Source organism: Rutilus rutilus, assembly GCF_951802725.1.
Source record: "Rutilus rutilus genome assembly, chromosome: 7".
Taxonomy (NCBI): domain Eukaryota; kingdom Metazoa; phylum Chordata; class Actinopteri; order Cypriniformes; family Leuciscidae; genus Rutilus; species Rutilus rutilus.
The window spans coordinates 3829228-3854987 of record NC_140221.1 but is presented as its reverse complement, the minus strand read 5'-3'; the positions used below and the strand labels follow the sequence as shown (position 1 = coordinate 3854987).

At 37.9% G+C, this 25760-nt stretch overlaps 1 protein-coding gene across 1 annotated transcript; it reads right to left on the bottom strand.

The window, feature by feature from the left end:
* Positions 1-281: 281 nt before the first annotated feature.
* inpp5jb (inositol polyphosphate-5-phosphatase Jb) lies at positions 282-25730 on the bottom strand. Its single transcript, XM_084413190.1, has 13 exons — positions 25264-25730; positions 20382-20890; positions 14093-14200; positions 12496-12604; positions 10473-10589; positions 9331-9506; positions 7916-8027; positions 7570-7679; positions 6459-6660; positions 4769-4906; positions 4540-4623; positions 4319-4423; positions 282-2386 (listed from the first exon to the last, which is right to left on the bottom strand). Exons 2-13 carry the CDS (start codon positions 20882-20884, stop codon positions 2084-2086), a joined length of 2067 nt encoding a protein of 688 aa, XP_084269316.1. The 5' UTR covers positions 20885-20890; positions 25264-25730; the 3' UTR covers positions 282-2083.
* Positions 25731-25760: the final 30 nt, after the last annotated feature.

Genomic DNA, 25760 nt, shown 5'->3' with positions numbered 1-25760 from the left:
CATCCTATCCGAAATGCAGCTTTATTAGTAACTCTGTTAATGCACTATTTGCTATGAGAAACTTGATTAAAGGGCCGTTCATACCAATAACGATAACTATATCTGCGTCCACACCAACGAACGATAACGGTCTGTTTATTCGCTCGCGCGCTGCGGTTTCAAAGTGTGTACAACCTCATTGAACATGTTTTTGCTGTTCTTGTTGCATTTACGCGGCTTTAACCAGCAGATGTCCTCAGCATGCTATGTTTCGAGTGAAGCTAGTGTAATCGATCTCATAATCTAATTTAGCTGACGTAGTCAAAATAGTGGAATAAAGACAACACCTAGTCTTTTTCACCACAATTTCAACGGACGCAAGACAATGTTGTCGAAACGAGCGCTGGATACCTGAGGTAATACTTCTCACCGTTTATTCAGAGGGTATGAACGATTGTTTTCCATAACCCTTTTTTTTAAAGGGCCTTGACTTGTCAAACAGTGAAGGATTTTTTTCTGGACCTCAGCGATTAACTTTTCCGCAATGTCGTCTGCCATTTTAAATGCGCGAGCCCTTAAATTAGAATGGATTCTGATTGGCTGTCAGTGTTTTATCGTTCAACAGCTGGAAAAAAAATCGTTAAAAAAGTGATTCCAATAATATAATTTCTCTATATCATTATCGCTATAGCTGTGGTGTGAACTCTACTATTCTTTAATACTGAGAACGATTTTTAGAACTTTATCGTTATCTTTATCGTTATCGTCCTTGGTGTGAACAGGCCTTAATGCTTAGCCTACAACTGATTCCAAGAGTTATTCCAAGTTATACCTAATTGAAAATGTGCCGAAGTAGCACACACAAATGTTGTCTTAAATAGTCCATGAGATTGAGCTATTTATCTCCGCTGATTTCAGAATGTAATAAAATATTTTAGTTTATCAGTTTTTCTCACAGTGCATTCTGGGAATACCCTATCCTTTGCCAAAACAAGGGCTGCATTTAAGTCCACTTTTTATGTCCTTCCCTCGCCAACTTATCTTCATCTCGTTCCCTCGGGTGTACGTGATTGCTTGCAGTGCACAGTGCTCACTACTGGCGAAACCCTTGCAATGGGTTTAAATGAAACGCCCTAAGCCCTTGGAATCTGCTATGGAGCCCGCCATGCGAGTTGCTATTGTGACGTCACAGTTGTGTTGCATTCTGGTCTATGGATCTGCCTGAAGTGTATGAGTAGACTCGGTCAAAATCAAGGGGTCGAGGGCCTGTCCAAATAAGCTTCCCTCGAACACTTGACGAAGTTGAAAGCACTTTAAAATGGCGGCCCTTACGGAAGTTTGCGAGTGTATGTCTAAAGTGGAGTTAAACACAGCCAAGTTATTTCAAGAAAGCATAACATCTGGGAGTCTAAAGGGTGTCTATGATGCCTAGATAGGCAGCTCACTAGAGTTTGAAACAGAGCACTGGAAGCCATACAGAGGATCTGCTCTAATAAATCCAAGAAGAACCAGAATTTTTTTCCCCGTTGTGCATTAAACCCTGGTTAATTCTGGAAAAATCCTCCATATGGATCAATTAAAAGCATTAATATTGTGCAAGTATATCTACACTCTGAAAAATAAAGGTTCTTTAGTGGCATTGAGGGTTCCATGAAGAACCTTTAACATCCATGGATCCTTTCAAGTACACCAAAGGTTCTTTAAAGTGGAATAAAAAAAAGTTATTTTAAGAACTGTTCACAGAAAGTTTTTCTGGGGAACCCAAAACCCGGCATTGCTGCGGAAACCCCATTTAGGAACCTTTATTTGCAAGAGTGTTTGATTATTTCTTAGAGTTTCAGGTTTTTGTCTTGTGCAGTTGGAGAGACAGAAAGAGGAGGAGAAGAATATTAATAGTATGACTGCACAGAACAAGAAGACGACAAAACAGTTTAGTCTGCCCTCTTGTATTTGCTGGAGGGAGCCACACACTAAACGCTCACTGCTGCCCTGCAACATATTACACAACATCTCCAAACAAGTAAATCTACAACGACATTACAGCAGAAACCTGCAACCCCAGCCTTGAGCTGATATAATCCTCCAGAGAAGGTGGTGTGCTTAGCTAAGGTTCCTCTGGCTTGGTTGCATCTTTTCCTGAGTTAGCGCTATCATCCGCAGCGACAGGGTCACCCGAGGACTCGACTGGACCACCGGCCTGCCCGCTCGAGCTGGTGTCTTTGGAGTGCGTTTGCTTCGGGTTCACCGTTTGCTCTTCGGGGAGTCTGGAGCTCCTGCTGCTGTGCTGTTGCTCTTCAGTCTCGGGATCGGAGTCACAGGAGTCGCCCTTCTTTACCTCGTCATCAGACGTGAAGTCGGAGCTGTCAGACGGGCTTAGACCAGCGGAGGCGGAGGCTGGCAGTTGAATCTATTAAAGGAGGAGAAACATACTGACTGGAAAGCAGTCTTAACTTCTTAAAGACCCCCTGTGGTGAAAATCCAATTGTTGTTTATATGCCTATGTGGTGTTTTTAATATGCTTTAAGACAAACCGTGTGCAAATTCATAAGTCGACGCCATTGCTGAGTATTTTCTCCTTAAAACTTGCTTGAACCAAAGACAGTCTCAAAAACACGCTTTGAAATCGCTGGTGTTTCTGACGTCACAAACTACGTTGTAACCAATCAGATCAACGTACCGGCGGGCTTTAGCATATCATTAACAGCGAACTAGCAGGGGAGTCTTGAGAGAAGCCAGGTTATCACAGTATTTTTTTTGTTGATATGAAAAATCAAGTAGATTTAGCAATATAGCGGATGTATGATATTACGATGTTATGATGAACTACATGCCTTTCTCCACTGACATTCTGAGTTGTTCAAAGTGTTTCTGATGATTGTTAGAAGCCGGACTGAGATGGCGAACGGGAACATGGTTGTGTAACATTAGCAACACATTATTAGCTGTATGATAACATAGTCAAGCAAAAGGCTAATCATATTAATTACACAGCACGAATATACTTTCCCGCTGTTTGCACATACTAACCATTATCCTAAATTGCTTATTTTCTTTGTTTTAGGGTGTGTTCACACTTGACATGTTTGGTTGGATTAAAATGAACCCTGGTGCGATTGCTCTGTTAGTGTGAATGCTGCCGTCTGAACCCTGGTGCACCAAACAAGTGGACCGAGACGCTGAAAAGATGAGTCTCTGTCCGCTTCCAAACGAACTCTGGTGAAGTTCTAATGAAATATGAACACAACACGGACTAAAGACATGTAAACGAACCAAAAACAGGACGTGATGTCACAAGATGAGACACTAAAAAAGACAGAGCGCTCAAACATAACTGTTTTTTCTCATCATAGAGAATGTTTCCCATCACAGTTCAGGAATCAGAACCGTGTCTCCTAACAGCAGATCTGTGTGTGTGTGTGTGTGTGTGTGTGTGTGTGGCGGAGGGATCACTGCCGCTGTTTTGACTTCTTTACACATTTTATAAGCTCTTCACAAGTTCTCAACTGGTCTAAATACCATCATATGTAGCTACGCACACACAACGAGCGCATTTAGCCCAGCACACAGCATTGTTTGGATGTTCGGTGAGTTTCGACGTGAAATATTTGTAATAAAAGCCGACCAATCAGGTTGTGAACATATCCCTATGCCTTTAGGTTCGGTATCTTTAGGTTTGGTGTTAAAAATGCCAATGTGAACGCTAAGTGGACCAGGACTAAATGTGTTTTTTTTTGGTCCAGACCAAAAGGAACCAAGTGAACCGAACTACAAGTGTGAACACACCCTTAAAGAGTAGACTTAATATTTATCTATTTCAGATCCGAATTTAGGAAACGACGAACACATGAAGCTTTGTGCCGTGCTGCTTATATTTATCAAGCTGTAAAAACGGCCCTTCCTGCGCCCTAAACTTGGACGAGAGTCCAAAACAAGACCTGGTGGGATGTTGTCCCGCTCCACTTCACAGATGATGAGTGGAAGGAGAATTTTAGAATGACACGACAGTCATTTATGACAATTCATTCATAACAAAAACAGCTTGTTCCACACGTCATCATTACGCCATTTCTACGTCATTGAACATGCGCAGTCCTTTCGGTTTTGTTTTTCAATCCAATCAAGTGTTTACATGTCCTCCTGATCGGATTAGAAAAGGAATAAACCACCCCTTAAATTTTAATCGGATTCATTCTGATTGACGCGGTTACATGTGACTTTTTTTACTCTGGATATCGGATTATTAGGGTCCATGTGAACGCAGATACTGATTCAAGTATCTGAGAACTGTTTTATGGCGCATAGGAAGTACATGCTGGAATTAAAGTAAGAGATGATCTACCTGGAATGGCTCGGTGACGCCCACAATGGAGCTCATATTGTTGCTATAGTAACCCAGTATGAAGTCGCCAGAATCCTTTGGCAATTCTTCCTCTGTAAAAGTCACCTGGAGATTGCAAATAAAAACCTCCTAATTAAAATTCACAAGCTTCAGTGTGTAGCTTTATGAGCACAAGTGAATGCTTTTTCATGCAACTAAATGCATGTGTGATTTGTCCTTACCTGGTGCTCCTGTCTCAGGAAGTCAGACTCCTCCTGCTTGGCCCAAGTGTAAGCCACATAGTCTTTATGGTGCTTAAACCCAACCTGTGAAATTACATATTTGTAAAGTATGTTCAATCAATTGTATAGCTGCATATGAACTTAACTCAAGTGATAAAAAATATATGATTTTAACCATCGTACTCCTACATCAATAGATGCTCAGAACTGATGAAATGATTGAAATAACCTTGTAAAGCCCGATCCAGTCCCAGGAGCTTCGAGCAAAGTTGGGCACCACCTTGAATGTGGCCACTGCATCTGATATCTCTCTCCATTCATCCTCTACAATGAGTTCTACTAGAGGCATGTCCACCTTATATGGGAACTGAAAGGACATCACATGTTAAACATATTGTACAAACAAACAATGGACGCTGCACTGATGTAGACATATGTTCAAATGTTTGAATGTTTGCTTGAATGATCAAAAAACACATTCTTTTTTTTTACATTTTTGATATTGTTGCAGCCCCCCTCTTCCCAGTCTGTCAGTAACGCTCTGTTTAGTTCCTGTCTCTATGAAGCCCCTCCTTCTGAAAAGCACACTGTGCTCTGATTGGTCGGCTGGAGCAGTGTGTTGTGATTGGTCGAGGGCTTCGAGTGTGTTTGGGAAATGTCCCGCCCCTTTCCATAACCATTAGTTTCAACACACTACTAATTAACTCAACCAGGCCCCGCCCCTTTATTCTGCACATGAATTATTTAAATGAGGAATATTGTGACGTGATCGTTCCCGGAAAGAAACTCAAGACTACAATGGAGGCGTTTCAGGGAGTTTAGAAACACTGACACTGATAAAGAGATTATCTCCTGCTGGAGGGACTTTGTGACTTTGCAGAGCTTTTTCATGATCAAACAGCAACATCAACACTAAAGAAAGATGAACATGTACCTTGGCTTTAAAGCTAATTAATGCTGCTGTATGGGTGTTATTAATACAACAGCTGAGGGAGTGACGGCAAATTTGATCTTTCTCTCTTTTCCGATCACCAAAATCAATGTCTTATTTTTTTGGAAAGCATTGAAACATGATTTTTTTTGTGATTGAAACAAAAATGATTGCAGTTGTTTCCCATTCACCGCTATAGAAATTTACCCATCTATGATGACTTCTGCTTCTGAGAACCCAGGAAATGTGAAAAGGGTCCATTGACAAAAGCACCGCTTGGTCTTTTTTGCTCAAGAACATTCTCATTAGCTGAACTAACATGAAAGAATAAGTTTTAAAGGGGTGGTTGATGCTGTTTGAGCATAAACAACATCTGCAAAGTTACAACGCTCAAAGTTCAAAGCAAAGGGAGATATTAAAGAAATCATTTTTTAAGGACTACAACAAACGGCTGGTAGAGACTACACAACATTCCTCCCAGGTTAGTGACATCACCAACCCTAAAATTTACATGAACCCCGCCCCCGGGAATATAGATTATCATGACAGAATATGCTAATCAATGACTAGCAGATAACTACACATAAGCTACAGAAATTCACCAACTAACCGTTCAGAAATGTCCTGTTGCTTCTACATGTTGTCACTTCTTCTTGAGTCTAAAGAAGGCTAAAAGTTTTAGAAATTTTCAGTGCATGTCTGTGTGAGGTAAAAGGACACGAGCTCTTGAAGCTCCGCCCCCTGTGCTGGGAGCAGCAGCTCATTTGCATTTAAAGGGACAGACACAAAAACTGTGTGTTTTTGCTCACCCTCAAAAAGTGACAATTTTAACATGCTGTATAAAATTATCTGTGGGGTATTTTGAGATAAAACTTCACACACACACTCTGGGGACATCAGAGACTTATTTTACATCTTGTGAAAAGGGCATTACACCACCCCTTTAAGCCTGATGCTAAAGAACATTAGGAAGTGTTTGTGCACTGACCTGCAGAGTGAAAATGGAGGAGACAGGCTTGTGGTCGCTGACGGTGTACTCCATGTGACTGCGGTAGAAATGCTGCGACACACGGGTCCCGCTGGTCAGTCCCGTCATGGAGCTGCGCTTCGACACGCTGTTGCTGACCGGAGCCATCGGCCTCAAACGCCACAGAATACGGTCAGTCCATGCAGGCTTACGCTTCTTCCCACTGAGAAAGATCAAGATTCACTTAAACAACTGTGCAATAATAAAGAGATTCGCCAATCATAGAAGAGGTGCAAAAAATGTGAAAATGGCAGTGAAAAATTTAAATTACATGAGATTGTTGTGGTGCAAGAAATCTTGAATCAGACCAAAATAAAAAGGATATGAAAAACATTATATAACTAGTCAAGTTAATTTATTTTTCTATTTATTTCTATTCATTTATTTATTTAATCAGGGACAATACACATTAATAATACTATATAATAGTACAGAACAAAAAAATTAATAATATGTCAAATGCAACATGCTAATTTTCATCCGTAGTCCCTTTGTTTAGTACAATTTGTTAAGTAAAATTGATTCACAATACACATTGTTTAAAAGCAGCTTTACAGAATGATATTAATGTTTATAATATCTTAAGGTAACACTTTATTTTACAGTGTCCTTGTTACATATGTTACATGTACTTACTATAGTAATAGCAGTAAATTATGCAAAATTACATGCAACTAACCCTCAACCAAACCCTAATCCTACCCTAACCCTATAGTAAGTACATGTAGTTACTTAATATTACTATATACTAGAAATCAGGCAGTTGAGATTTGCTATAGAGTATATAACGTTTTACATGAGTGTACTGTATGTATTACTTATGTGTGTGTGTGTGTGTGTGTGTGTGTGTGTGTGTGTGTGTCTTATATATACTTATACATCCAACCTTAAATAATGAGCTTCATGATAACATAAGTTACATTTTGCAACGATACAGGCAATCAACATTTGATTTGCTATGTAATATATATATATATATATGTGAGTATACTGTATATATGTGGAAAAAAAGACACCTTATTACAAAAGAAGTATTTATGGACCTGAATGTATTAAATCTTCTCCATTTTACCTGGTATCATACGTGTCTGTTCCCACATCAAACTTGTACGTCGGAGGGAATTTGATTGGCCCCTCGTGGAAGCCCTCGAGCACAGACTCGCTGCCTTTAGCCATGTTCAGCTGCAAGAAGACACAGATACACAGAGTCAGTAACAATAACACGCACAGGGAAGAACGCAGCAAAGCATAGATTACACATAATTATGAAATTATGTGTTTTTTCAATGCTTTGTACAAAACAGTTGCTCCTTCTTCAATGGCATTTAATATTTTCATAATATTTACATCAAGTCATGTGTAAAAAAACGTGATTTTTGACTTTTAGAGGGAGGTTCTTCATGGCATGCACGGCTCACCTGGTCTTTTTCCCACAGTATGGACAGTTTGTTATTGTCAATAGCTGCCTTTACAACTTGCATCTCAAGGTCCTCGATTCGGAAGTTCAGGTCTCCAAACCAGAAAACCAAACTGCAAACATTTGTCCAGGAGTCATATCATACAGCTTTCAATATCAATGTCAAGGTCACACTGTCGTCATAAATTTCACCATTGATGGTGTCACTTAATGTAGCGAGTTATATAATCATAACAAATACTTTTAACCCGATCTCATGAGAAAACACTTTATTTTTATGGTCCACTTTAGACTATAAGTCACTTTGCAACTACATGTGAACTTCTACTAACCCGAACCCTAATAGTCTACTAAAACTCTAATGAGAGTTAGTCGACATGTAGTTGCAAATGAATGAGAGTTACACTGTAAAAACTAAGTGACTAAGTGACAACTTGGATATTTGAGTTGACTAAACTTAAAATTTGAAGGCGGCACAAACACTTTTTTGAGTTGAAACAAAAAGAAAATACATTGCAGTTTACATGTAGTAGCAAAGTTACTTATTGTTAGTGGAATGTCTTAAAGTGGACTATTGAAAAAAAGTGTAACCAAACACATAACACATATTGTAAATTGTTGATTTCATATAAATTTGCACAATTTTATTTATATAAAAAGAAGAATTTGTATTAAAAAAGGTCATTCGAACCCTCAGAAGAGCGTGAGCAGACAATAACATACAAATTAGAAGGTACAAATTCATATGAATTGGCAACAGTTACAAATTGTCATGAGTTGAATTCTTTTGAATTCTTTTGTCATTGATGTTGAATTCAAACTCTATGGTATTTAGTAGTAAATTCAGTAGAAACTAGACAAATTATGCATATGCCATCATGGACAGGTTGCATGACATGAAAAGCATGAGCAGAATTAGTCAAACAAATGTTTTTAAATGTTATTGTTTTTGTAAGATTAAAAGATTAATATCTGAGACTTGAAGACTGAAAAACACTTCCCTTGGGGAAACTAAAGTACAACAGCACCATCTGTTGGTGAGATACATAATTATAAATGATACTACATGTACATAGAATAATGTCTCAGTTCACGTACACATTCTTTGTATGGCCCTTATGGGAATGAAAAATGCTTGCACTCACAATAATAACATCAATATGTGTTTATACTTTGTTAATTAGTGCATGTGTGTGTGTGTGTGTGTGTGTGTGTGTGTGTGTGTGTGTGTGTGTGTGTGTGTGTGTGTGTGTGTGTGTGTGTGTGTGTGTGTGTGTGTGTGTGTGTGTGTGTGTGTGTGTGTGTGTGTGTGTGTGTGTGTGTGTGTGTGTGTGTGTGTGTGTGTGTGTGTGTGTGTGTGTGTGTGCGTGTGTGTGTGTGTGCGTGCGTGCGTGTATGTGTGTGTGAGAGTCTTACTCGTGATCCAGGACGCCCATGGCAGCTTGTCCCTCGAACTGTTGCTGCTGGAGGATGCTCTCGAAGTCCTCCATGCGCTGGTCTGTGTTCTCCATGTGTGCGGGCAGGTGACAGTTCAGGAAACAGATCGAGTGACCAAACACAGTCATACGAGCGCTGACGCCGCCTTTATTCCCCTGAGAGTGAGACAGTGAACGATACGTGCAGTTTTAGTCTTTTCTGATCACCTTAGAAACTCTTAACAGTTCTATAGCGTTTCATAAGAGCTTTTTTGTTGCTGAACCCAAGATGCTGCAAAGTCCACTGAAGAATCTTTAAGAGCACCTTTTCTACACTGATTTGTGGAGAAATACATGCAAAATCTGTAAAATAAAATATAGTAACTTATGTTAACTATTGCATGTTCTACACACTTTTTGATAACTGAAGGTCAAATCAGCCAAACTCTGGTAAACACAAGCACTGGTGGATGTGCACAATTCTATAATGTGCAAATATATAAACCTGTTCCACTCAAATCTGAGGCAGTCGACAGTTTATCATCTGTTTCATATCTCATCATATATATTTATCATTATATATATTATATACATCATATTATCAACTGATTCAAGTCAGTTGTCTTATAGCAGCTAGGAAATAAGCCACAAACACACTCCCAGTTTCCTTATTAATACAGAGCACTTATTAAACTCTAATTACAATTATTCATCAATGATTTAAAAGGAAAATATTCCTTTCCAATTAGAGACTACCAAATAAATCTGCTTACAGAAGTTTATATGCTCAATGAATTCAGATGAATGTGACTTTGAATGTGAATTCACTTTATGACTTATTAATACCCAGGGGGAAAAACTGGCTTCATGCACTTTGTTCTCCGGTTCAACACTGTTATTCTTGCTGTGAGAGGTGAGTTTATCATTATGATGGCATCATTTTATATTCATTAGGTGTTCAGCACATTATTAATATTTCAGCAGCACACTGCATGTGATATTTGACAGAACCCTGTTAACAGTCTCCCGTAACCTTTCATATCTGCAAATGAGGATTATTAAACTGTTCCACTCCTCATTGGAGAGATATTCTGCAGAACCGTGACTCTAGAACGGGAAAGCGTGAGATTGTAGATGACGTACCCAGATTCCCCCGAGCCCGGTGCGAGTGGTCTGGGTCTGGATGCCTCTCAGGAAAGGAAGGTGAAAGTACTTGGAAAAGACCAGCAGAAGCATTCCCTGCATCCTCTGAGACGTGACCTACACACACACACACACACACACACACACACACACACACACACACATTCAACACAGCTTCTGCAGCATTGGCTTTAAACAGAGAAAACTAATGTTTGGGTCAAATGTGACCCTGGACCACAAAACCAGTCACATGGGTCAATTTTTATAAATTGATATTTATTCATCATATGAAAGCTGAATAAATAAGCTTCCCATTGATGTATGGTTTGTTATGAAAGGACAATATTTGGCCGAGATACAACTATGTACTCTGAGGGTGCAAAAAAATTGAAACATTGAGAAAATCGCCTTTAAAGTTGTTCATTTATGTTGGCGATTGTGCTGCATTCACTCACACAAATAAATGTTTTATATATTTACGGTAGGAAATTTACTAAATATCTTCATGGAACATGATCTTTACTTAATATCCTCATGATTTTTGCCATAAAAGAAAAATCAATCATTTTGACCCATACAATGTATTGTTGGCTATTGCCACAAATATACCCGTGTGACATGTGACTGGTTTTGTGGTCCAGGATCACAAATATGGACTTACTCAACCGTTGATTTAAATGGTTTAATTACATTACAAAGACCAACGGTTGGGCTTGTCCATATTTGACCCAAATATGGGTTGAAACAACTCAGCATTTTTTCAGAATGTTGAAATAAAACTGAAATGAAATATACTAGATGAAAAACTTTAACTTAAAAAAAATGAAAATTTAAAATGTTGCCTAGGCAACTAACTGAATAAAAAAAATTTTTTTATAATAATAAAAAAATTATTAAAGTTAAAAAGAAATATAAAAAAAAAACGTTTAATAAAATGGCAAAAGTATGGAAGCTTATTTCCACCACAGAGTAAAAAATAAAAAGGTAATTGCGACTTTTTATCTCATAATTCTGACTTTTTTGCGAGTTAATTTCACAATTCTGAGAAAAGAAGTCAGAATCGTGAGATAAAAAGTCGCAACTACCTATTAAATTGTTTTATTCCATGGCATAAACAAGCTTCTATACAAAAGCACATAACAAAATTACTAAAACTAAAAGGGAAAAAGAAACTGTAAAGATAGAAAAAGATAGAAACAAATATATTAATAAATATGCCATATTGTCTCATACTGTATCAGGGATATTATTGCTAACTATAACTATAAAAACATTTAGATACTATAAATGTTAACTGAAATAAAATAAATATAAAAAAAAAACTTACATTTATTTTATTTTCGCTAATTGCCAAGGAAGGAACATTTTTGTTTAGTTTAACTTGAAGTTCTAAAATAACTAAGACTAAACAAACTAAAACTAAAACAAATTCAGAAAAATTATGCAGACATATTTAAAAGCTAAAAAATACAAAAACACACAACAAAATTACTAAAACTTTTAATTAAAGTAAAAAAAAAAAGAAAATATATAAATAAAATGCCTCCAATGCAATGAGCTCCACTGGCCCGTCCGTTAGCAGTGTGATTAATTAAGCAGAAGTGGCATTTTTAAGATCGCTCAGAGAGATATGCAGAATATAACACTAGCCTTCTGCTTACCCTGCAGTACTGTACATCTCAATTAGTGCAGAAACACTATCCACTGTATTCAACGATAAAGATGTTTAGTATGCCACATTGTTTTTATGTGAGATTATTTTTCCACATTGAAAATAATGGCACATAAAATGAGGGTGGAGTCTAACTGATTGAAAATAGAAACATGAGCCACATGACAGAGACAAAGACCAGCAAAGAGATTTTCAACCTCAGCCACTCACTCAGAGTTACGTAATGTGACCCCTGAGGCTCTAATGACAACTGTGTGTGTGTGTGTGTGTGTGTGTGTGTGTGTGTGTGTGTGTGTGTGTGTGTGTGTGTGTGTGTGTGTGTGTGTGCTGTTAAGAAGGAACATTACTGACCAGTACATATCCAAAGGGGCTGAGAGCGTCCATGCAGACCTCGCTCCACTGGTCAGTGAAAAGAACATCTTTCAGTCGTTTGTTAATCATTGAGTTCACTTCCTGTAAGCTGAGAGAAGAAGCGTGGAAAAAAACACAGGAGAGAAGTAAATGGCAGTCAGTAAAGCTTAAAGGGATACTTCACCGATTAGCATCAAGTAGAAACCCGGTAGTATTGTTGAATGACCGTGCTTCCCTCCCTCATGTCCCCCTGAGACGAGAGATTTCTGTATTGTGTGTCTGGAAAAAAACCTCCGATGACGCAAAAATCGTCATTTAGTGTCATCAGAGGCTTTTCTGTCCAGAGGCGAGAGACTCCAGCCAGTAGGAGGAGCTCATCCCGCATGTGTTCAACCCGCCCATAGGGGGAGCTCACGATAAAACGCCGTCTTTTCAGTTTCGAGTCGACTAGTAGCCTAGCTGTATCATTTCTCCCGATACTGCCCTCTGTAACCGGTGGGCGTGGCTTGGGAGTGGCCTAGTAGGGCAGCGAAGCAAGTGCATTCTGGGAGTTGTTGTCTTTCATCCACATGAGCCAAAAATACATTTTCTGGCTTTTCTCAGTCTAGAAGGCACCAACTTCTTAAATAATTTCACATTTCTTCTACATAAATGACCCAATTTAAATACACATTCATCTTTCCAGCGGTGAAATATCTCTTTAAATCAAAGACTGAAAAATACCGGAAGGGAGAGGTAGAAGAAGAGACCTTATGGCAGGCGGTAGATTATATCTGTACTGTCATGTACAAGATTATGATAGTCATGTTATAGCATTATATCACAATTATTTGATCAATTCTGATGAACACTTGTTTAATTATTTTCATATCTTCACCTATGCTCCAGTGTACGGGTCAGAGATCCTACTGATCTGATTAAAGGGATAATACACACAAAAATGAAAAAGTTGTTCCAAACCTGTACGAGTTTCTTTCGAAAACATTTTTTTAATGAAATTAATACTTTTATTCAGCAAGGATGCATTGAATTGATCAAAAGTGACATTAAAGACATGTATAATGTTACATAAGATTTCAAATAAATGCTGTTCTTTTGTCTTTCCATTCATCAAAGAAACATATAAATATGTAAAAAAATATAATATATACAACAACAATAATATAACTATTTGCACTATTTGTTTTTACTGTATTTTCAATCAAATAAATGGAGTACTGGCAAGACTTCTTTCAATCAGTGATTGTTGTTTTAAATAAAATATTAAAATGTGAAATTGTTAATTAAGGCCATTATTAGCCATTTGAGCCATTTGAGTTGAATGGTTACAAAAGGACACGAGTTGAAGAGGAAATGTTATGGGTTATTTATTTATTGAAATTATAATGTCTATCATTTACAATTTGGGTTATTTGCTGACTACTAATATGTAGGGCAGCCGTAAGAAAATATAATTTCTTGAAAGTTCGACAGTAGCCGTTGTAAATAAAATAAAATAGAATAAAAAATCTGGCCATTTTCTGAACACGTAACAGATTAACTGTGATTACTTTTCATATCGAGCAGCTTTCATATCGAAAAGCAGTGTGAATCTCACCCTATAATGTACATGTCTGTGTTCCCATCGCCAACATGCAAGCCCAGTAGAGCGGTGATGTCTTCAGGAGGCATGGCTGAGCCCACGTTCCAGGTGATAATGTGCACCCTGATGGCAGAAAGACACATTAGAGACCGGCAGGAGAACGGCGTGTTCACAGTCGACAGTCCCTCTGTTATAGGCAGAGTATCAGCGTGCAACTGCATTGCGAGTTGAATCATGTGAGCGTCACTGAATAGTCCTTCACGTCTATTGCAATCTCAAAATTCCGGCCAGTTGATAATACCTAGAATATCAAAATCTACTGCTGGCGGAAGATCCTTTTCCTATTTAGCACCAAAACTTTGGAACAGTCTTCCTAACATTGTCCGGGGAAGCAGACACACTCTGTCAGTTCAAAGCTAGACTAAAAACACATCTCTCTGACCTAGCATACACGTAACACATTATAGACTTCTATAATTCAATGTTAGGCTGCATAGATTAGGTCAGCCGGAACCAGGAACACTTCCCATAAATCCTGATGTACTCGTTACATCATAAGAAGAATGGCGTCTACACTAATATTAGTCTCTGTTTATCCCGAGGTTTACCGCAGTCCGCCGGATCCAGGCCGTATCCAGATCTGATGAAGGACCTGCGCCTGGACATGACGACAACGCAGTCCTGAAGTGTCACTAGTCTCTCCCCTGTGAAGGCCTCCTTCCCTTCCCTTTGCCTCAGTACAGATAAAATGTTGTCGGGATAATTCCGGTTCGCGTGGCTACGCAGACGCGACAAACATTTCTGTATTATACATTTTTAAGGCCAGACAAGTATTTTATTGAGGGTTGATTAGTAAAGAAGGACTACACGCCTGCGCACATATATATTCAAACGCGCACACCTTTGGACTGAACACGTAATGCACATGTGCGCGACGTTCTGTGTTTTCTCGGGTTTGCGTTTCTGAGGTTTGCGCAGAGATAACAGATAATCGTTCGCACCTTCTAACCTATTTCAGGGAGTGCGTTCTCGAGACACCAGGCACTGTTTTGTGCGGATGGGCGGCCGGAGCGCGCTGAGGGTTTTCCTGTTAGAAAGGTGTCATGTAACCGGCCCCTACGTTAATAACTAATGATCTTCGCAATGGAAGTGAATCAATCAGTCAAAACTAACTTTAGCTGGACAACAACTTTATCCTAGAGCTGCTGTAAAGCCTAAACAATCCGTTACGGTAATTTCCTATTATCACAGTAAAGCTGCTTAGAAACAATCCATATTGTTAAAAGCGCTATATAAATGAAGGTGACTTGACTTGACTCTGTTTGCATGTGCACCCCTTCACTCCCGTTTACATGCAGTTTACATCATTCTGATTATTTGCTAAGAATTGTGGATATTTTTACCGCCATTCTTCAAATACCCCAGTGCACATCACAGATGCTGAACTCTATATAGTAGGTGTGTTACTGGTCAAGCTCTTCCAGCGCACATGGATTTGTTTGCTCTTTGGTATCTGTCGTTTTTTCAGGGACGTGCCAAAAACGTCCCCATTTCATGTTTTCAACCATCAATATACCGCATTATATTCATGTTGTCAACATGAACACAGTTTATTTGCCACCTCAAAAACGTGATGCCTTATTAACCGCTGTTTATGAATCTGTGCATGACAACGTCATCAATGTGCACTTTGGTCGGAGTGGAATAGATGCGATTAAAGTGTTTAAATGCCTGTTTATTGTGATTAAAATCGGCATACACCATATGTTTTACTAAATATTTCAATAGTAGTCTTTTAAAAAGGCATCTGAAATAATAAACTAATTGAAATGTAGTGGTGTCAAAAATTTCGGTGTGGGGTTGCACATATTGCTCATAATTTTACTCATTCCTGCAGATTTTGTGCTCTAACTCACGCACATAAAGCCGCCTCTCAGCACTAAATTTAGTAATTTTTCTCAGCTTATTGCGCTTAAACAGTCTAATACACACAAAATAATGTCAAAATGTCAGTCTTGGCGAGTATGTTTTAAGTGAACATGAACAGTTGAGAAAGAAAACGCATGTGTAACAGTATAATGGATCCGTGCGTGAGGTCTTAAAGTGACAGCAGCCTAATATTCCTACTGCCAAATTATGAGAAAATATAAAAAATATCTATATTTTCCCCATGGTATCAATGTCTAAATTGTGGCCAATGAAAATGCTGAGTGGCTTGTAACTTTGGAAAACTGCTAACCACAGTGACTGGTGAGCAAAAAAGTGAATGTCAAGCCCTGTATATATTATGTACAAAATTCAACCCCCCCAAAGTGGCTGTTAGTATAGTGACTGTGTTACACGCCACTGCTGAAACACACCCGCATTTGGTGGATTGGCGGGTGTTAATGTCATCCTGGTTACAACAATCATGAGCTTAATCACATCAATTTGATCAAAGTATAGTGTTTACATGAGGGACAGTTTAATTGCGTTATTGCCTAAATCTCATTATAATTGTATTATCAGTGTGCATGTAAACGAGTGAGTGTTTCCGTATCTTTAGTTGGGACATTGACATAATGAAGCCGTGATGGTTTGACACTGACAGGTTTCGGGTTTGGCTTATAATTCATCAAAACAGACCTTGAAGACATGTTTGTGTCATTTTAATAAATATACAAGTGAAAGAAATGAAAAGGGAGTAAGAGCATCATCATGATAATCACACACGCTTGCGATGTAGACGACGTAGCTTTGTTGATTATGACGGGAGCAACCTAGTTTTGTCGTGTCACATCACATCACTCCATTGCAGTTAAACATGCTAATAAATCATCTCATTTAAGATCCAAACAATGAATATATAAATATTTTATATATATTTTTCCTCAATAAATCCACCAGCATCCCTTCCAGCTTTATAAGAGAATCCTCTTATTTTCTTATCTAAGTTTAATATCACGTTGAAGATTTACGTCCATAACGTCCTTTAATCTGTTTATATGCTTGAATATCTCACAAGGTTTATAAGTGTGTGTGTGTATGTGTTTGTGTGTGTGTGTGTGTGTGTGTGTGTGTGTGTGTGTGTGTGTGTGTGTGTGTGTGTGTGTGTGTGTGTGTGTGTGTGAGAGTGAGAGTGAGAGTGTGTGCGCGCGTGCGTCTGTGTGTGTGAGTGAGTGAGTGAGTCAGTGAGTGTATATGTTCTTAAAATCTTTCTCTGATCTTTGACCTCACTAAGCTCAGAGAAAATGATGTGCACTGTTACTGAATGAGCTCATTATAACTACTGGCGCTGAGCTCGCGACATACTTCCACTTTCAGATAATCCGACTCGCTAGTTTCCAATCATGCATGTTTTCCATGTGCTGCAGTCTCCTTGTTCCCTAAACGCCTTTTTCAGGAGACGGGAGAACATTAGTTCTCTGACGGGAGAACAGAGAACATTACTGTGTACAGAATAATAATTCAACCCAAGCAGATCTGATAAAGCAGGAGCTGGTAAACACAAGGTTAGATCAACACAGATCGGGCCAGCAGCTCCAATCACAGAAGGGTGAGGGAGGCTATGAGGAGTGTCCGTGCTTTAAACCACATCCATGAACAGTAATAAGATCAGAACAAACTCACATATTATATACATACTAAGTACTATTTAGCATCATTTTTCATTGAGAGTTATTTTGTTGTATGTAAATGACTTTCAGAACGATTTTACCCAGCTGAGGAACAATAAAAACATTGACAGCCAGAATCCGTTCTGTTTTAAAGAGCTCGGGATGAGCTCAGAATAAACGATATCGTCCGCTAGTGTGAACGCTAATATAGCTATCATTGTATAGTTGTTGTCTTTAGTTATCTTTCTTGGTGTGCTCAGGCCTTAAGAGCACCAACACACACACATACTCTCTCTCACACACACACACACACACATACAGTACACGAGCAAATCATGTTTATAAGTCCACTCTGTAATTCAGGTTAGTGGGGAAATGCACTGTTCAAATGTTTGGTGTCAAAAATATTTTATTTATTTATTTTTTAGAAAATTAACACTTTTATTCTGCAAGGACATAGTAAAAGTAACAGTTAAGAATTTTGTATTACTAAAAAAAAGAAGAAATCAAATCAATGCTGTTATTTTGAACTTTCTGTTTATCAAAGAATCCTGAAAGGACTGTATCATGGTTTCTAATATTTAACCATTTTCAACATTAATAATAATCAGAAATGTTATTTGAGCAGCAAATCAGCATATTAGAATGATTTCTCATGGATCATGATATAATGGCTGCGGAAATAAATTCAGCTTTGCATCACAGAAATAAAGTAAATTTTTTATTATTTTATTATTTCAGATGCCTTTTTAAAAGACTACAATTGAAAACTGTATATATAACAATTTCAATTAAATTATAAAATTCAACCCGCCAAAAGTGGCTAGTAGGAGTGACTGTGTTACTGTCACGTTTTGATTTTGTTTTTGTTTTTGTTTTTCTGTTTATGTCTTAGGGGTTGTTTACACAACACCGTTTTCAACTAAAAACTAAAAACTTTTATGCGTTTTGGCCGTTCGTTTACACGACTATGGCGTTTTGGGTCCCTTGAAAACACAAACTTTTGAAAATGGGTTTCAAAGTGCAAGGTTTTGAAAACAGTCTCCATGTAAACAACAAAAACGTGAATCTCTGAAGACGATGACGTCATGCACATGCGTATTACGTGTTCAGTCTATAGTGGTTCATCGCCATCTACTGGCCTGGCAGCAGAATACAGCGTTTTTAGTCGTTTTCGCTGATCCGTGTGAATGGGGATCGTTTGGACCATGGTGTCGTCTGTATGTGGAAAACTCAAAGGGAAAACATCTCAGTTGTAAGCATATCGTTGTTGTGTAAACGCAGCCTGAGTTTCAAGATTAGTTTTTGGCCGGTTGCATAAACCACTTAGACTAGTCTTACAAGTTAGTCATCACATTTTTTTTCTTTAAGACTGTTCACAACTTGAAAGTCAGTTACATAAAAACAAACATCGACCAAATTTGATACAGAAAAGTAATACTAACCATCCCTTGACAAACTGCTAGTGGGTAATACTAGATCTTAAGACACCGTCTTAACATAATGTTTATGCAACTGGATCCAGGTGTGTCTAGTTAATTAGCTCATTTGTTTGCTCAGTGTCTTTAAGCCCTGTGTTTGGTTCTGTATAGCTGTCTGTTACTGTTGCCTTTAAGAGGTTGTTAAAACGTTCTTTGTTAAAATAAACTAAAAACTGCTTGTGTTTAGATCCTGCATTCAACCTGATTTGCAACCTATCGAGACGGTTACTCGCCACTGCTAAAATCCACACGCATTTAACGGTGTTAATGTCACGCCATGATTACAACACATTTTAAATGTTTATTTCAACAATGAATTGGAGTAGAAACAATTATTTAATTTAAAAGTTGATATAAAAACTGCCTTTTGTGCAATTTAATTGTTTATATACAACTCAGTTTTTATTTAAGTGTTGATTATTAAATTAATTGATTTTTAAATAAAATTTATTTTCAGTTTTGGATTAAAAAAAAGAAAGAAATGTTGGTGCATCACAAAAAAAAAAAAAACACTTTCAGGGTGAGCTATATTGTTGAAATCAGGGTTTGAAATGACCTTTTTCACTCAGTTACCAGCCAATTTGGCTACTACATTTTTAAGTTGCCGGCCATTCAGTACTTCTTAGCCAAAAAAATTTTTATAAAAAAATAAACCAGATATTAACTATGTCACAGGTTTATATATATATATATTCTGTTAACCAAATGCTTTTTAATCTTCGCTATTGCTTCAATGCAAATGAACAAGCATGCCGTTATTTGTTGTGTAGTGACGTGTGTGTTCAAGTAAGCCAGATATGCGCAAACATGCTGTATTTAATATATCATGATGACTCACGAGTTGAGTACATTTTTTACATTTACATTTATGCATTTGGCAGACGCTTTTTATCCAAAGCGACTTACATTGCATTCAAGGTACACATTTTTTTTTTTTTACATTTTTGTCAGTTCTTGCTTTCCCTGGGAATCGAACCCATGATCTTGGCTGCTAGCGCCAATGCTCTACTGTTTGAGCTACAGGAAAGTATTTTTTTTATTTCCCGAGTATTTGCGCTAAATCTGCTCAGATTTGGTTTACACGAACTTCCCCAGCAAAGTGAGTAAACATAATAAGTAACACGCCAAATTGGCTAGTGATTTGACAGCAATACCCGCCACGGTTGATTTTTTCCCGCATTTGGCGGGTTGGCGGGTGTTAATTTCAAACCCTGGTTGAAGTGGTACCTGAAATCCTCCACGACCTGCGACTGAGTGTCTGCGGTGCCCGCGACAGAGAGGGCCCTCTGAGTGTGGAAGACAGGACCTGTGGCTGGAGGTTTGAATGATGGGGTCTGAGGAAGAGAGGCGGCCCTCATTGCAATGTGGCTCCGAGCCGTCGCAGCGTGTCCTGAAATCTTCTGTCCAGACAAACTTGGAGGACCATGACTGACATTAGCAACGTTGAGTTGAGATTGAGCTTCTGACGGGTTACCGGAGTTGTCGGGGCCAGTCGGTTCAGCGTGGCTGGTCGTCGGCTGTGGTTTAGGAGATTCTGGAGGTTTGTGCTCTGATACGTCGATCGATCCCTCCACTCGCGGGGTCCTCTGGGGCCGTCTGGGCCGGGCTGGAGCCGCTGCTGGTGTAGAAGTGGCAGGAGAAGATGTGGAGGACGTTTCTTCCGGTCCTTTTGCTTGTGCAGATGATGCCAGATCATTAGTTTTGCTTTGAATTTGCTGCTCTGGTTCCATTGTTATCTAGCAAAGAAAAGCACAACGGTGAATCAATCAGCATGTGCATTATTTCAGCAACTACCTACATTTTGCCTAGTCTCGGACTGAAATGCATGTTTGAGCTGTTTTAACCGAAAGAAACTTGCACTGATATATCTTAAAATATGTCAGTGCCATTATTTTATCTCAAGATTCACACCAGTAATGTTTTTTTCTATGGCATGTTCATAAAAGCGACTTAAATGCCCTAATTGAACTAATAAATCCTAATCCTGGATTAATCTAAGCCCTGTCTGTGAAACAAGGCCTAAAAGCATTAAACACAAAAGTGGCATGTCAAAATAAAGGCTGCTCATATTATACGAGTGCATTTGTTTTCGGTTTGGACATATTACACTATTCCCATTCATTTCCAAATGCAAAATGTGTCTGAATGGTTTAAATAAAAACTTAAGGAAAAGTACATACATTTAAAAAGAGCATTTATACTATGCTTTAAAAGAATACATTTAATTGCAAACTGAATGTAATGTTTATAGACACTTAATTGCAATTAAAATGTATTAATTTGCTGAATTTAGTATTTTTGACACACTTAATCTTTACAGTGAATATAAAATGTTCAAGATTTCTTCTGTTGTCTTTGAAATATGGTTAAAATGTACTGACAAGCATTTATGATCAATCAAAATGTACTTTAATGTCATTTCTGTTGAAAGATGTGTTTTCACATACACATTTGATGAAGTTGCAATTAAGTACTGTATATTTAAAATATATTAACTTTAAATGTAACATCGAATAACACACTACAGTTAGCTCAGGTAAAGGACTGGATGTTACAATCCCGGAATCCACGTATCCCAAGATGGTTATACTATAAGCTGAAAATAGGAGAGACATTGAGACAAGTGGCATTGAGAGAGACTTTTAAAAAATGTACTTAAGTGTGTTAACAAGCATAGTCATGAAAGTGTACTCTCTTTAAGTGCACTTAAGTGTCTTTTATTTCATTAATATTATAATGTCTGCAAATAAAGGTTTTGTATGAATATACAGTACTTTTAAGATTTGATGTGCACTACAAGTGCACATTTAAGGGCACTTCTTTTTCACAAAGGATTGCCTGGGCAACACAAATGTGCAAATGAGATACACACATACTGGGATGACTAAGCCATTAAGGGTCAAAGGTCAAGGATAAGGCCACTGATCCCTTTCGTTTGGCCAGGAAAGTTACTGGATACCTAGCATAGCGACTTGCATTGCCTAGCTGTATTTTAATGGGCTAAATCCCTGTAATCCTTTTGGTTAATGTTTTTCAGTTAAAAACAGAAACTCATCAAAATCACATGAGCACGGTTGGGTTGTAATAACACTGGGTTGCATAATCTTACATCTCAAAAGATTTTTAAAAGCGTCTTTAACAGAAACTCAACCATTCAGAGGTTTGGGGTTGGCAAGATTTTGTACATGTTTTTGAAAGAAGTCTCTTATTCTCACCAGCGATTTACTGTAACTGTGTCTATTCAGATATACTTTAAAATGTAATTTATTCCTGGGATCAAAGCTGAATTTTCAGCATCATTATTCCAGTCTTCAGTGTCACATGATCCTTCACAAATCATTCTTTTGCAACATTTGCATCTTTTGATCAATTTATGCATCCCTCCAGAATAAAAGTTTAATTTCTTTCAACAAAACAAAATGATTGACCCCAACACCCCAAACTTGTAAGGACAATTTTAGAATGCTATTTTTTTCCAGCATTACTTTTACAGAACAATATTGAGTATATTACACTGAAAACAGTTACCGGTAATATTTAATTGGATGACATGACAGCTTTAGGGTAAAATAAACTACAGAAGCTCTTCCAAGGTGATGGGTTTCATCTCTAGCTCAGAGGGATTCTATTCTAGTGTGAGCTCTCTAAAATGACAGCTGACGGACTGGACAAAAAACTAGACTAGACAACAGACACAGCTGTGAACGTTCCCTGCCCACAGGAAAACACTGCTTATAGTTGGGTCATTTATTTCAAAAACTCTCCTTGCTTTGTTGCAAATACCAAAAATGATGAATAGCTGTTTTCTACAGTAGACTCTAGTTATTAATAAGGAATGTGACTGCTGTGTACTAGAAGTGAAAAATACCGATTACACTGTCGATTACAATTTCAGTATGGAGTACCACAAGGCTCAGTACTAGGACCGTTGTTTTTCACCCAGTACATGCTACCCTTGGGAGATATAATTAAGAAGCATGGTGTTAGTTTTCACTGTTTGCTGATGATACTCAGCTCTATTTTTCTCTATTTGTAAAATAGCAACATGATCAAAACTTGTACCGAAAAACTTTAAAATGTGATACACCAGGCTTTTGAGCGAACGTGTATTTGTTCATCTCTCAGTCATTATTGTTATTGTATTGCATTATATGTTTTGCCCTTGTTTGATAATAAAACCAACTAAGCATTTATATATTACCTTACTAGGACAAATTATTGGGAGATGATAGTTATATGTATTTTATTTAAGTAGGCTACTATACTGTTATAAAGATATTACTGATTTACATTACAAGCTATCAGAATTTTATCTTACTTTTTGGCCATAGAAATATCAGCAACGGCACCAAATTGCATATCAGTTTGGTCCTCTGCATAAAACTGAGCTGTTTTTCCTCCTCGAGTATGAGCTCCATATTCTCATTAAATCAGACTATATGAGCCATAAAAGCCTAATATTATACAAAACCTAAAACACATTTGAAAACCTATTTTAAAAGCCTAAATTAAATTGAATCTGTTCATCATATAAAGCGATTGAATCTCTTCAGAACATTTGGACTAAACCGCTCAATTCATATGGATTAGTTTTACGATCTCTTTATGAACTCTTTGAAGCGTCAAAGTGGTAGTTGCGTAGCTGTCAATGGAGGGACAGAAAGCTCTCAGATTTCATCAAAAAGATCTTCATTTGTGTTCTGAAGATGAATGAAAGTGTTAACCCCAACGACATGATGAGGGTGAGTAATTAATGAAAGAATTTACATTTTTGGGTGAACTAACCCTTAAAGCCAGAATCAATGCAAAAATATTGATGCAAATATCCAACAACCGGATTTCAAATATTTAGACACAGTCCTGTGTCTTTGTATTTGCACAGTAGTCATGGTCTTCACCTCGCTGTGCTCTGTGTTCGCCTGCCTGACAGGCTTTCCTTGTATTGACAAGATTGTTACAGTCAAGCTAGACGTATTTGCCTATCGGTGTGGAATAACGCAAAGCATGTGACCAGCAGAAAAGGAAAAGAGACAAAAATATAGACTCCACCTAGCAATGATGACCCCAAATGCAGTGAGTCATTGTGTATGTATTTGATTATGCATATACACACACACACCCACATGAAATTCTTGCAGTGAATCATTGTGTATGCATTTGAATATGTGTGTATATAGATAGATAGATAGATAGATAGATAGATAGATAGATAGATAGATAGATAGATAGATAGATAGATAGATAGATAGATAGATAGATAGATAGATAGATAGATAGATAGATAGATAGATAGATAGATAGATAGATAGGTTTGCTGAGTGTGGAGAACTGCATAATTAGAAAAGCTTGAAAAATGAGATGTTCATGGGGGTGGATGAGATTCAATACTTCATTAAAATTGAGTGAACCATTATAAAATCTAATTAAAATAATTCCAAATTAGCTAACTACATAAGGTGCACTGTTTTTATATCAGTGATTTAATAGATAGTCTAATATATAATGTAAGGTTCTAAATATTACTGTTGAGCCATGGTTATACACATAAGGTCAGAAACTGAGAAAATGCTGAAGGTCACCTTAATGTGCATTATGACCTACTTGTGTGTTTTTCCTTAGAGGATGTACGAAGAAGCTTTTGAACCATTCAGTATCTGATAGCACTAATTACAGTGCAAGGCAGTTTGTGATCTTTCAACCTCTGAATAATGCCACAGATGCACATGCATTTCTCTCTTTCAAACACACACACACACACACACACACACACACACACACACACACACACACACACATTGATTAATATGCCACATTTATGCATTTATTTAAAAATTATAGTTTAAATTATAGTAAACACAAAATAAAACCCCGACAAAAACAACATGCAAACAATCCAGTATTAGTTAAACACAACTGAAGTAATGAGCAAGAAACAGCATCGGTTTATTCTAAGTGTATATAGATTTAATGGTAATAACATATGTTATAGCTTATTACATTACAAGTTTTTCATTACATCATATTTATGCAATCACTATGCATGTTTGCGCCTGTGACATCCCATATTACAGTTTTACGCAATTATAGTGTTGGCAATAGACTTTCTTACCCAATTTCCTCGATCAAGGCAGGCTGAAGAGAACTGATGGTATGTTGACAGGAGATCTGATGTGCACCGCTGGAAACCAGACTTACTGATAAATATATTCAAATGGCTTCGCGGACATCAAAATAGCTCATCATCATGCGACAATATCGGTTGAGCTGATGGAAGTGAAAGCACGTTCAGATCCAATGTGTCACATCAGTGCCCGTTCTTCCTGATACACTAACAGCGAAAGACCTTGAGGTTTACTGGAAGGAGAAAATGGGTCGCTAAAGGCGAGTGCATTTCATCTGCAGATGTCGCGGTGTTCTTCGACCTGAGCTCGTTTCGCGTTCAAAGAAACCCGTTCTGTCAATGACAAGACGTGAATGTTCAGTGTTGTCCTTCAGAGCTGCTGCTCGTGCTTCATGCACTTATTGCACCAGAGCTTCTGGCGTTGCTTTCGTCAGAGATTTAATCATCATCACCGCGGACGAGGCGCTCTTGTCACATGGTATTCC

What these genes read in the sequence shown, in the direction of transcription:
- inpp5jb (XM_084413190.1), bottom strand. Translation starts at nt 20,884, where the DNA reads ATGGAACCAGAGCAGCAAATTCAAAGCAAAACTAATGATCTGGCATCA. An exon ending in ACAGACATGTACATTATAGG is followed by an intron (nt 12,605 to 14,092) that starts GTGAGATTCACA and finishes TTCTTCTCTCAG; the next exon opens with CTTACAGGAAGTGAACTCAA. An exon ending in TCCTGAGACAGGAGCACCAG is followed by an intron (nt 4,424 to 4,539) that starts GTAAGGACAAAT and finishes TGCAATCTCCAG; the next exon opens with GTGACTTTTACAGAGGAAGA.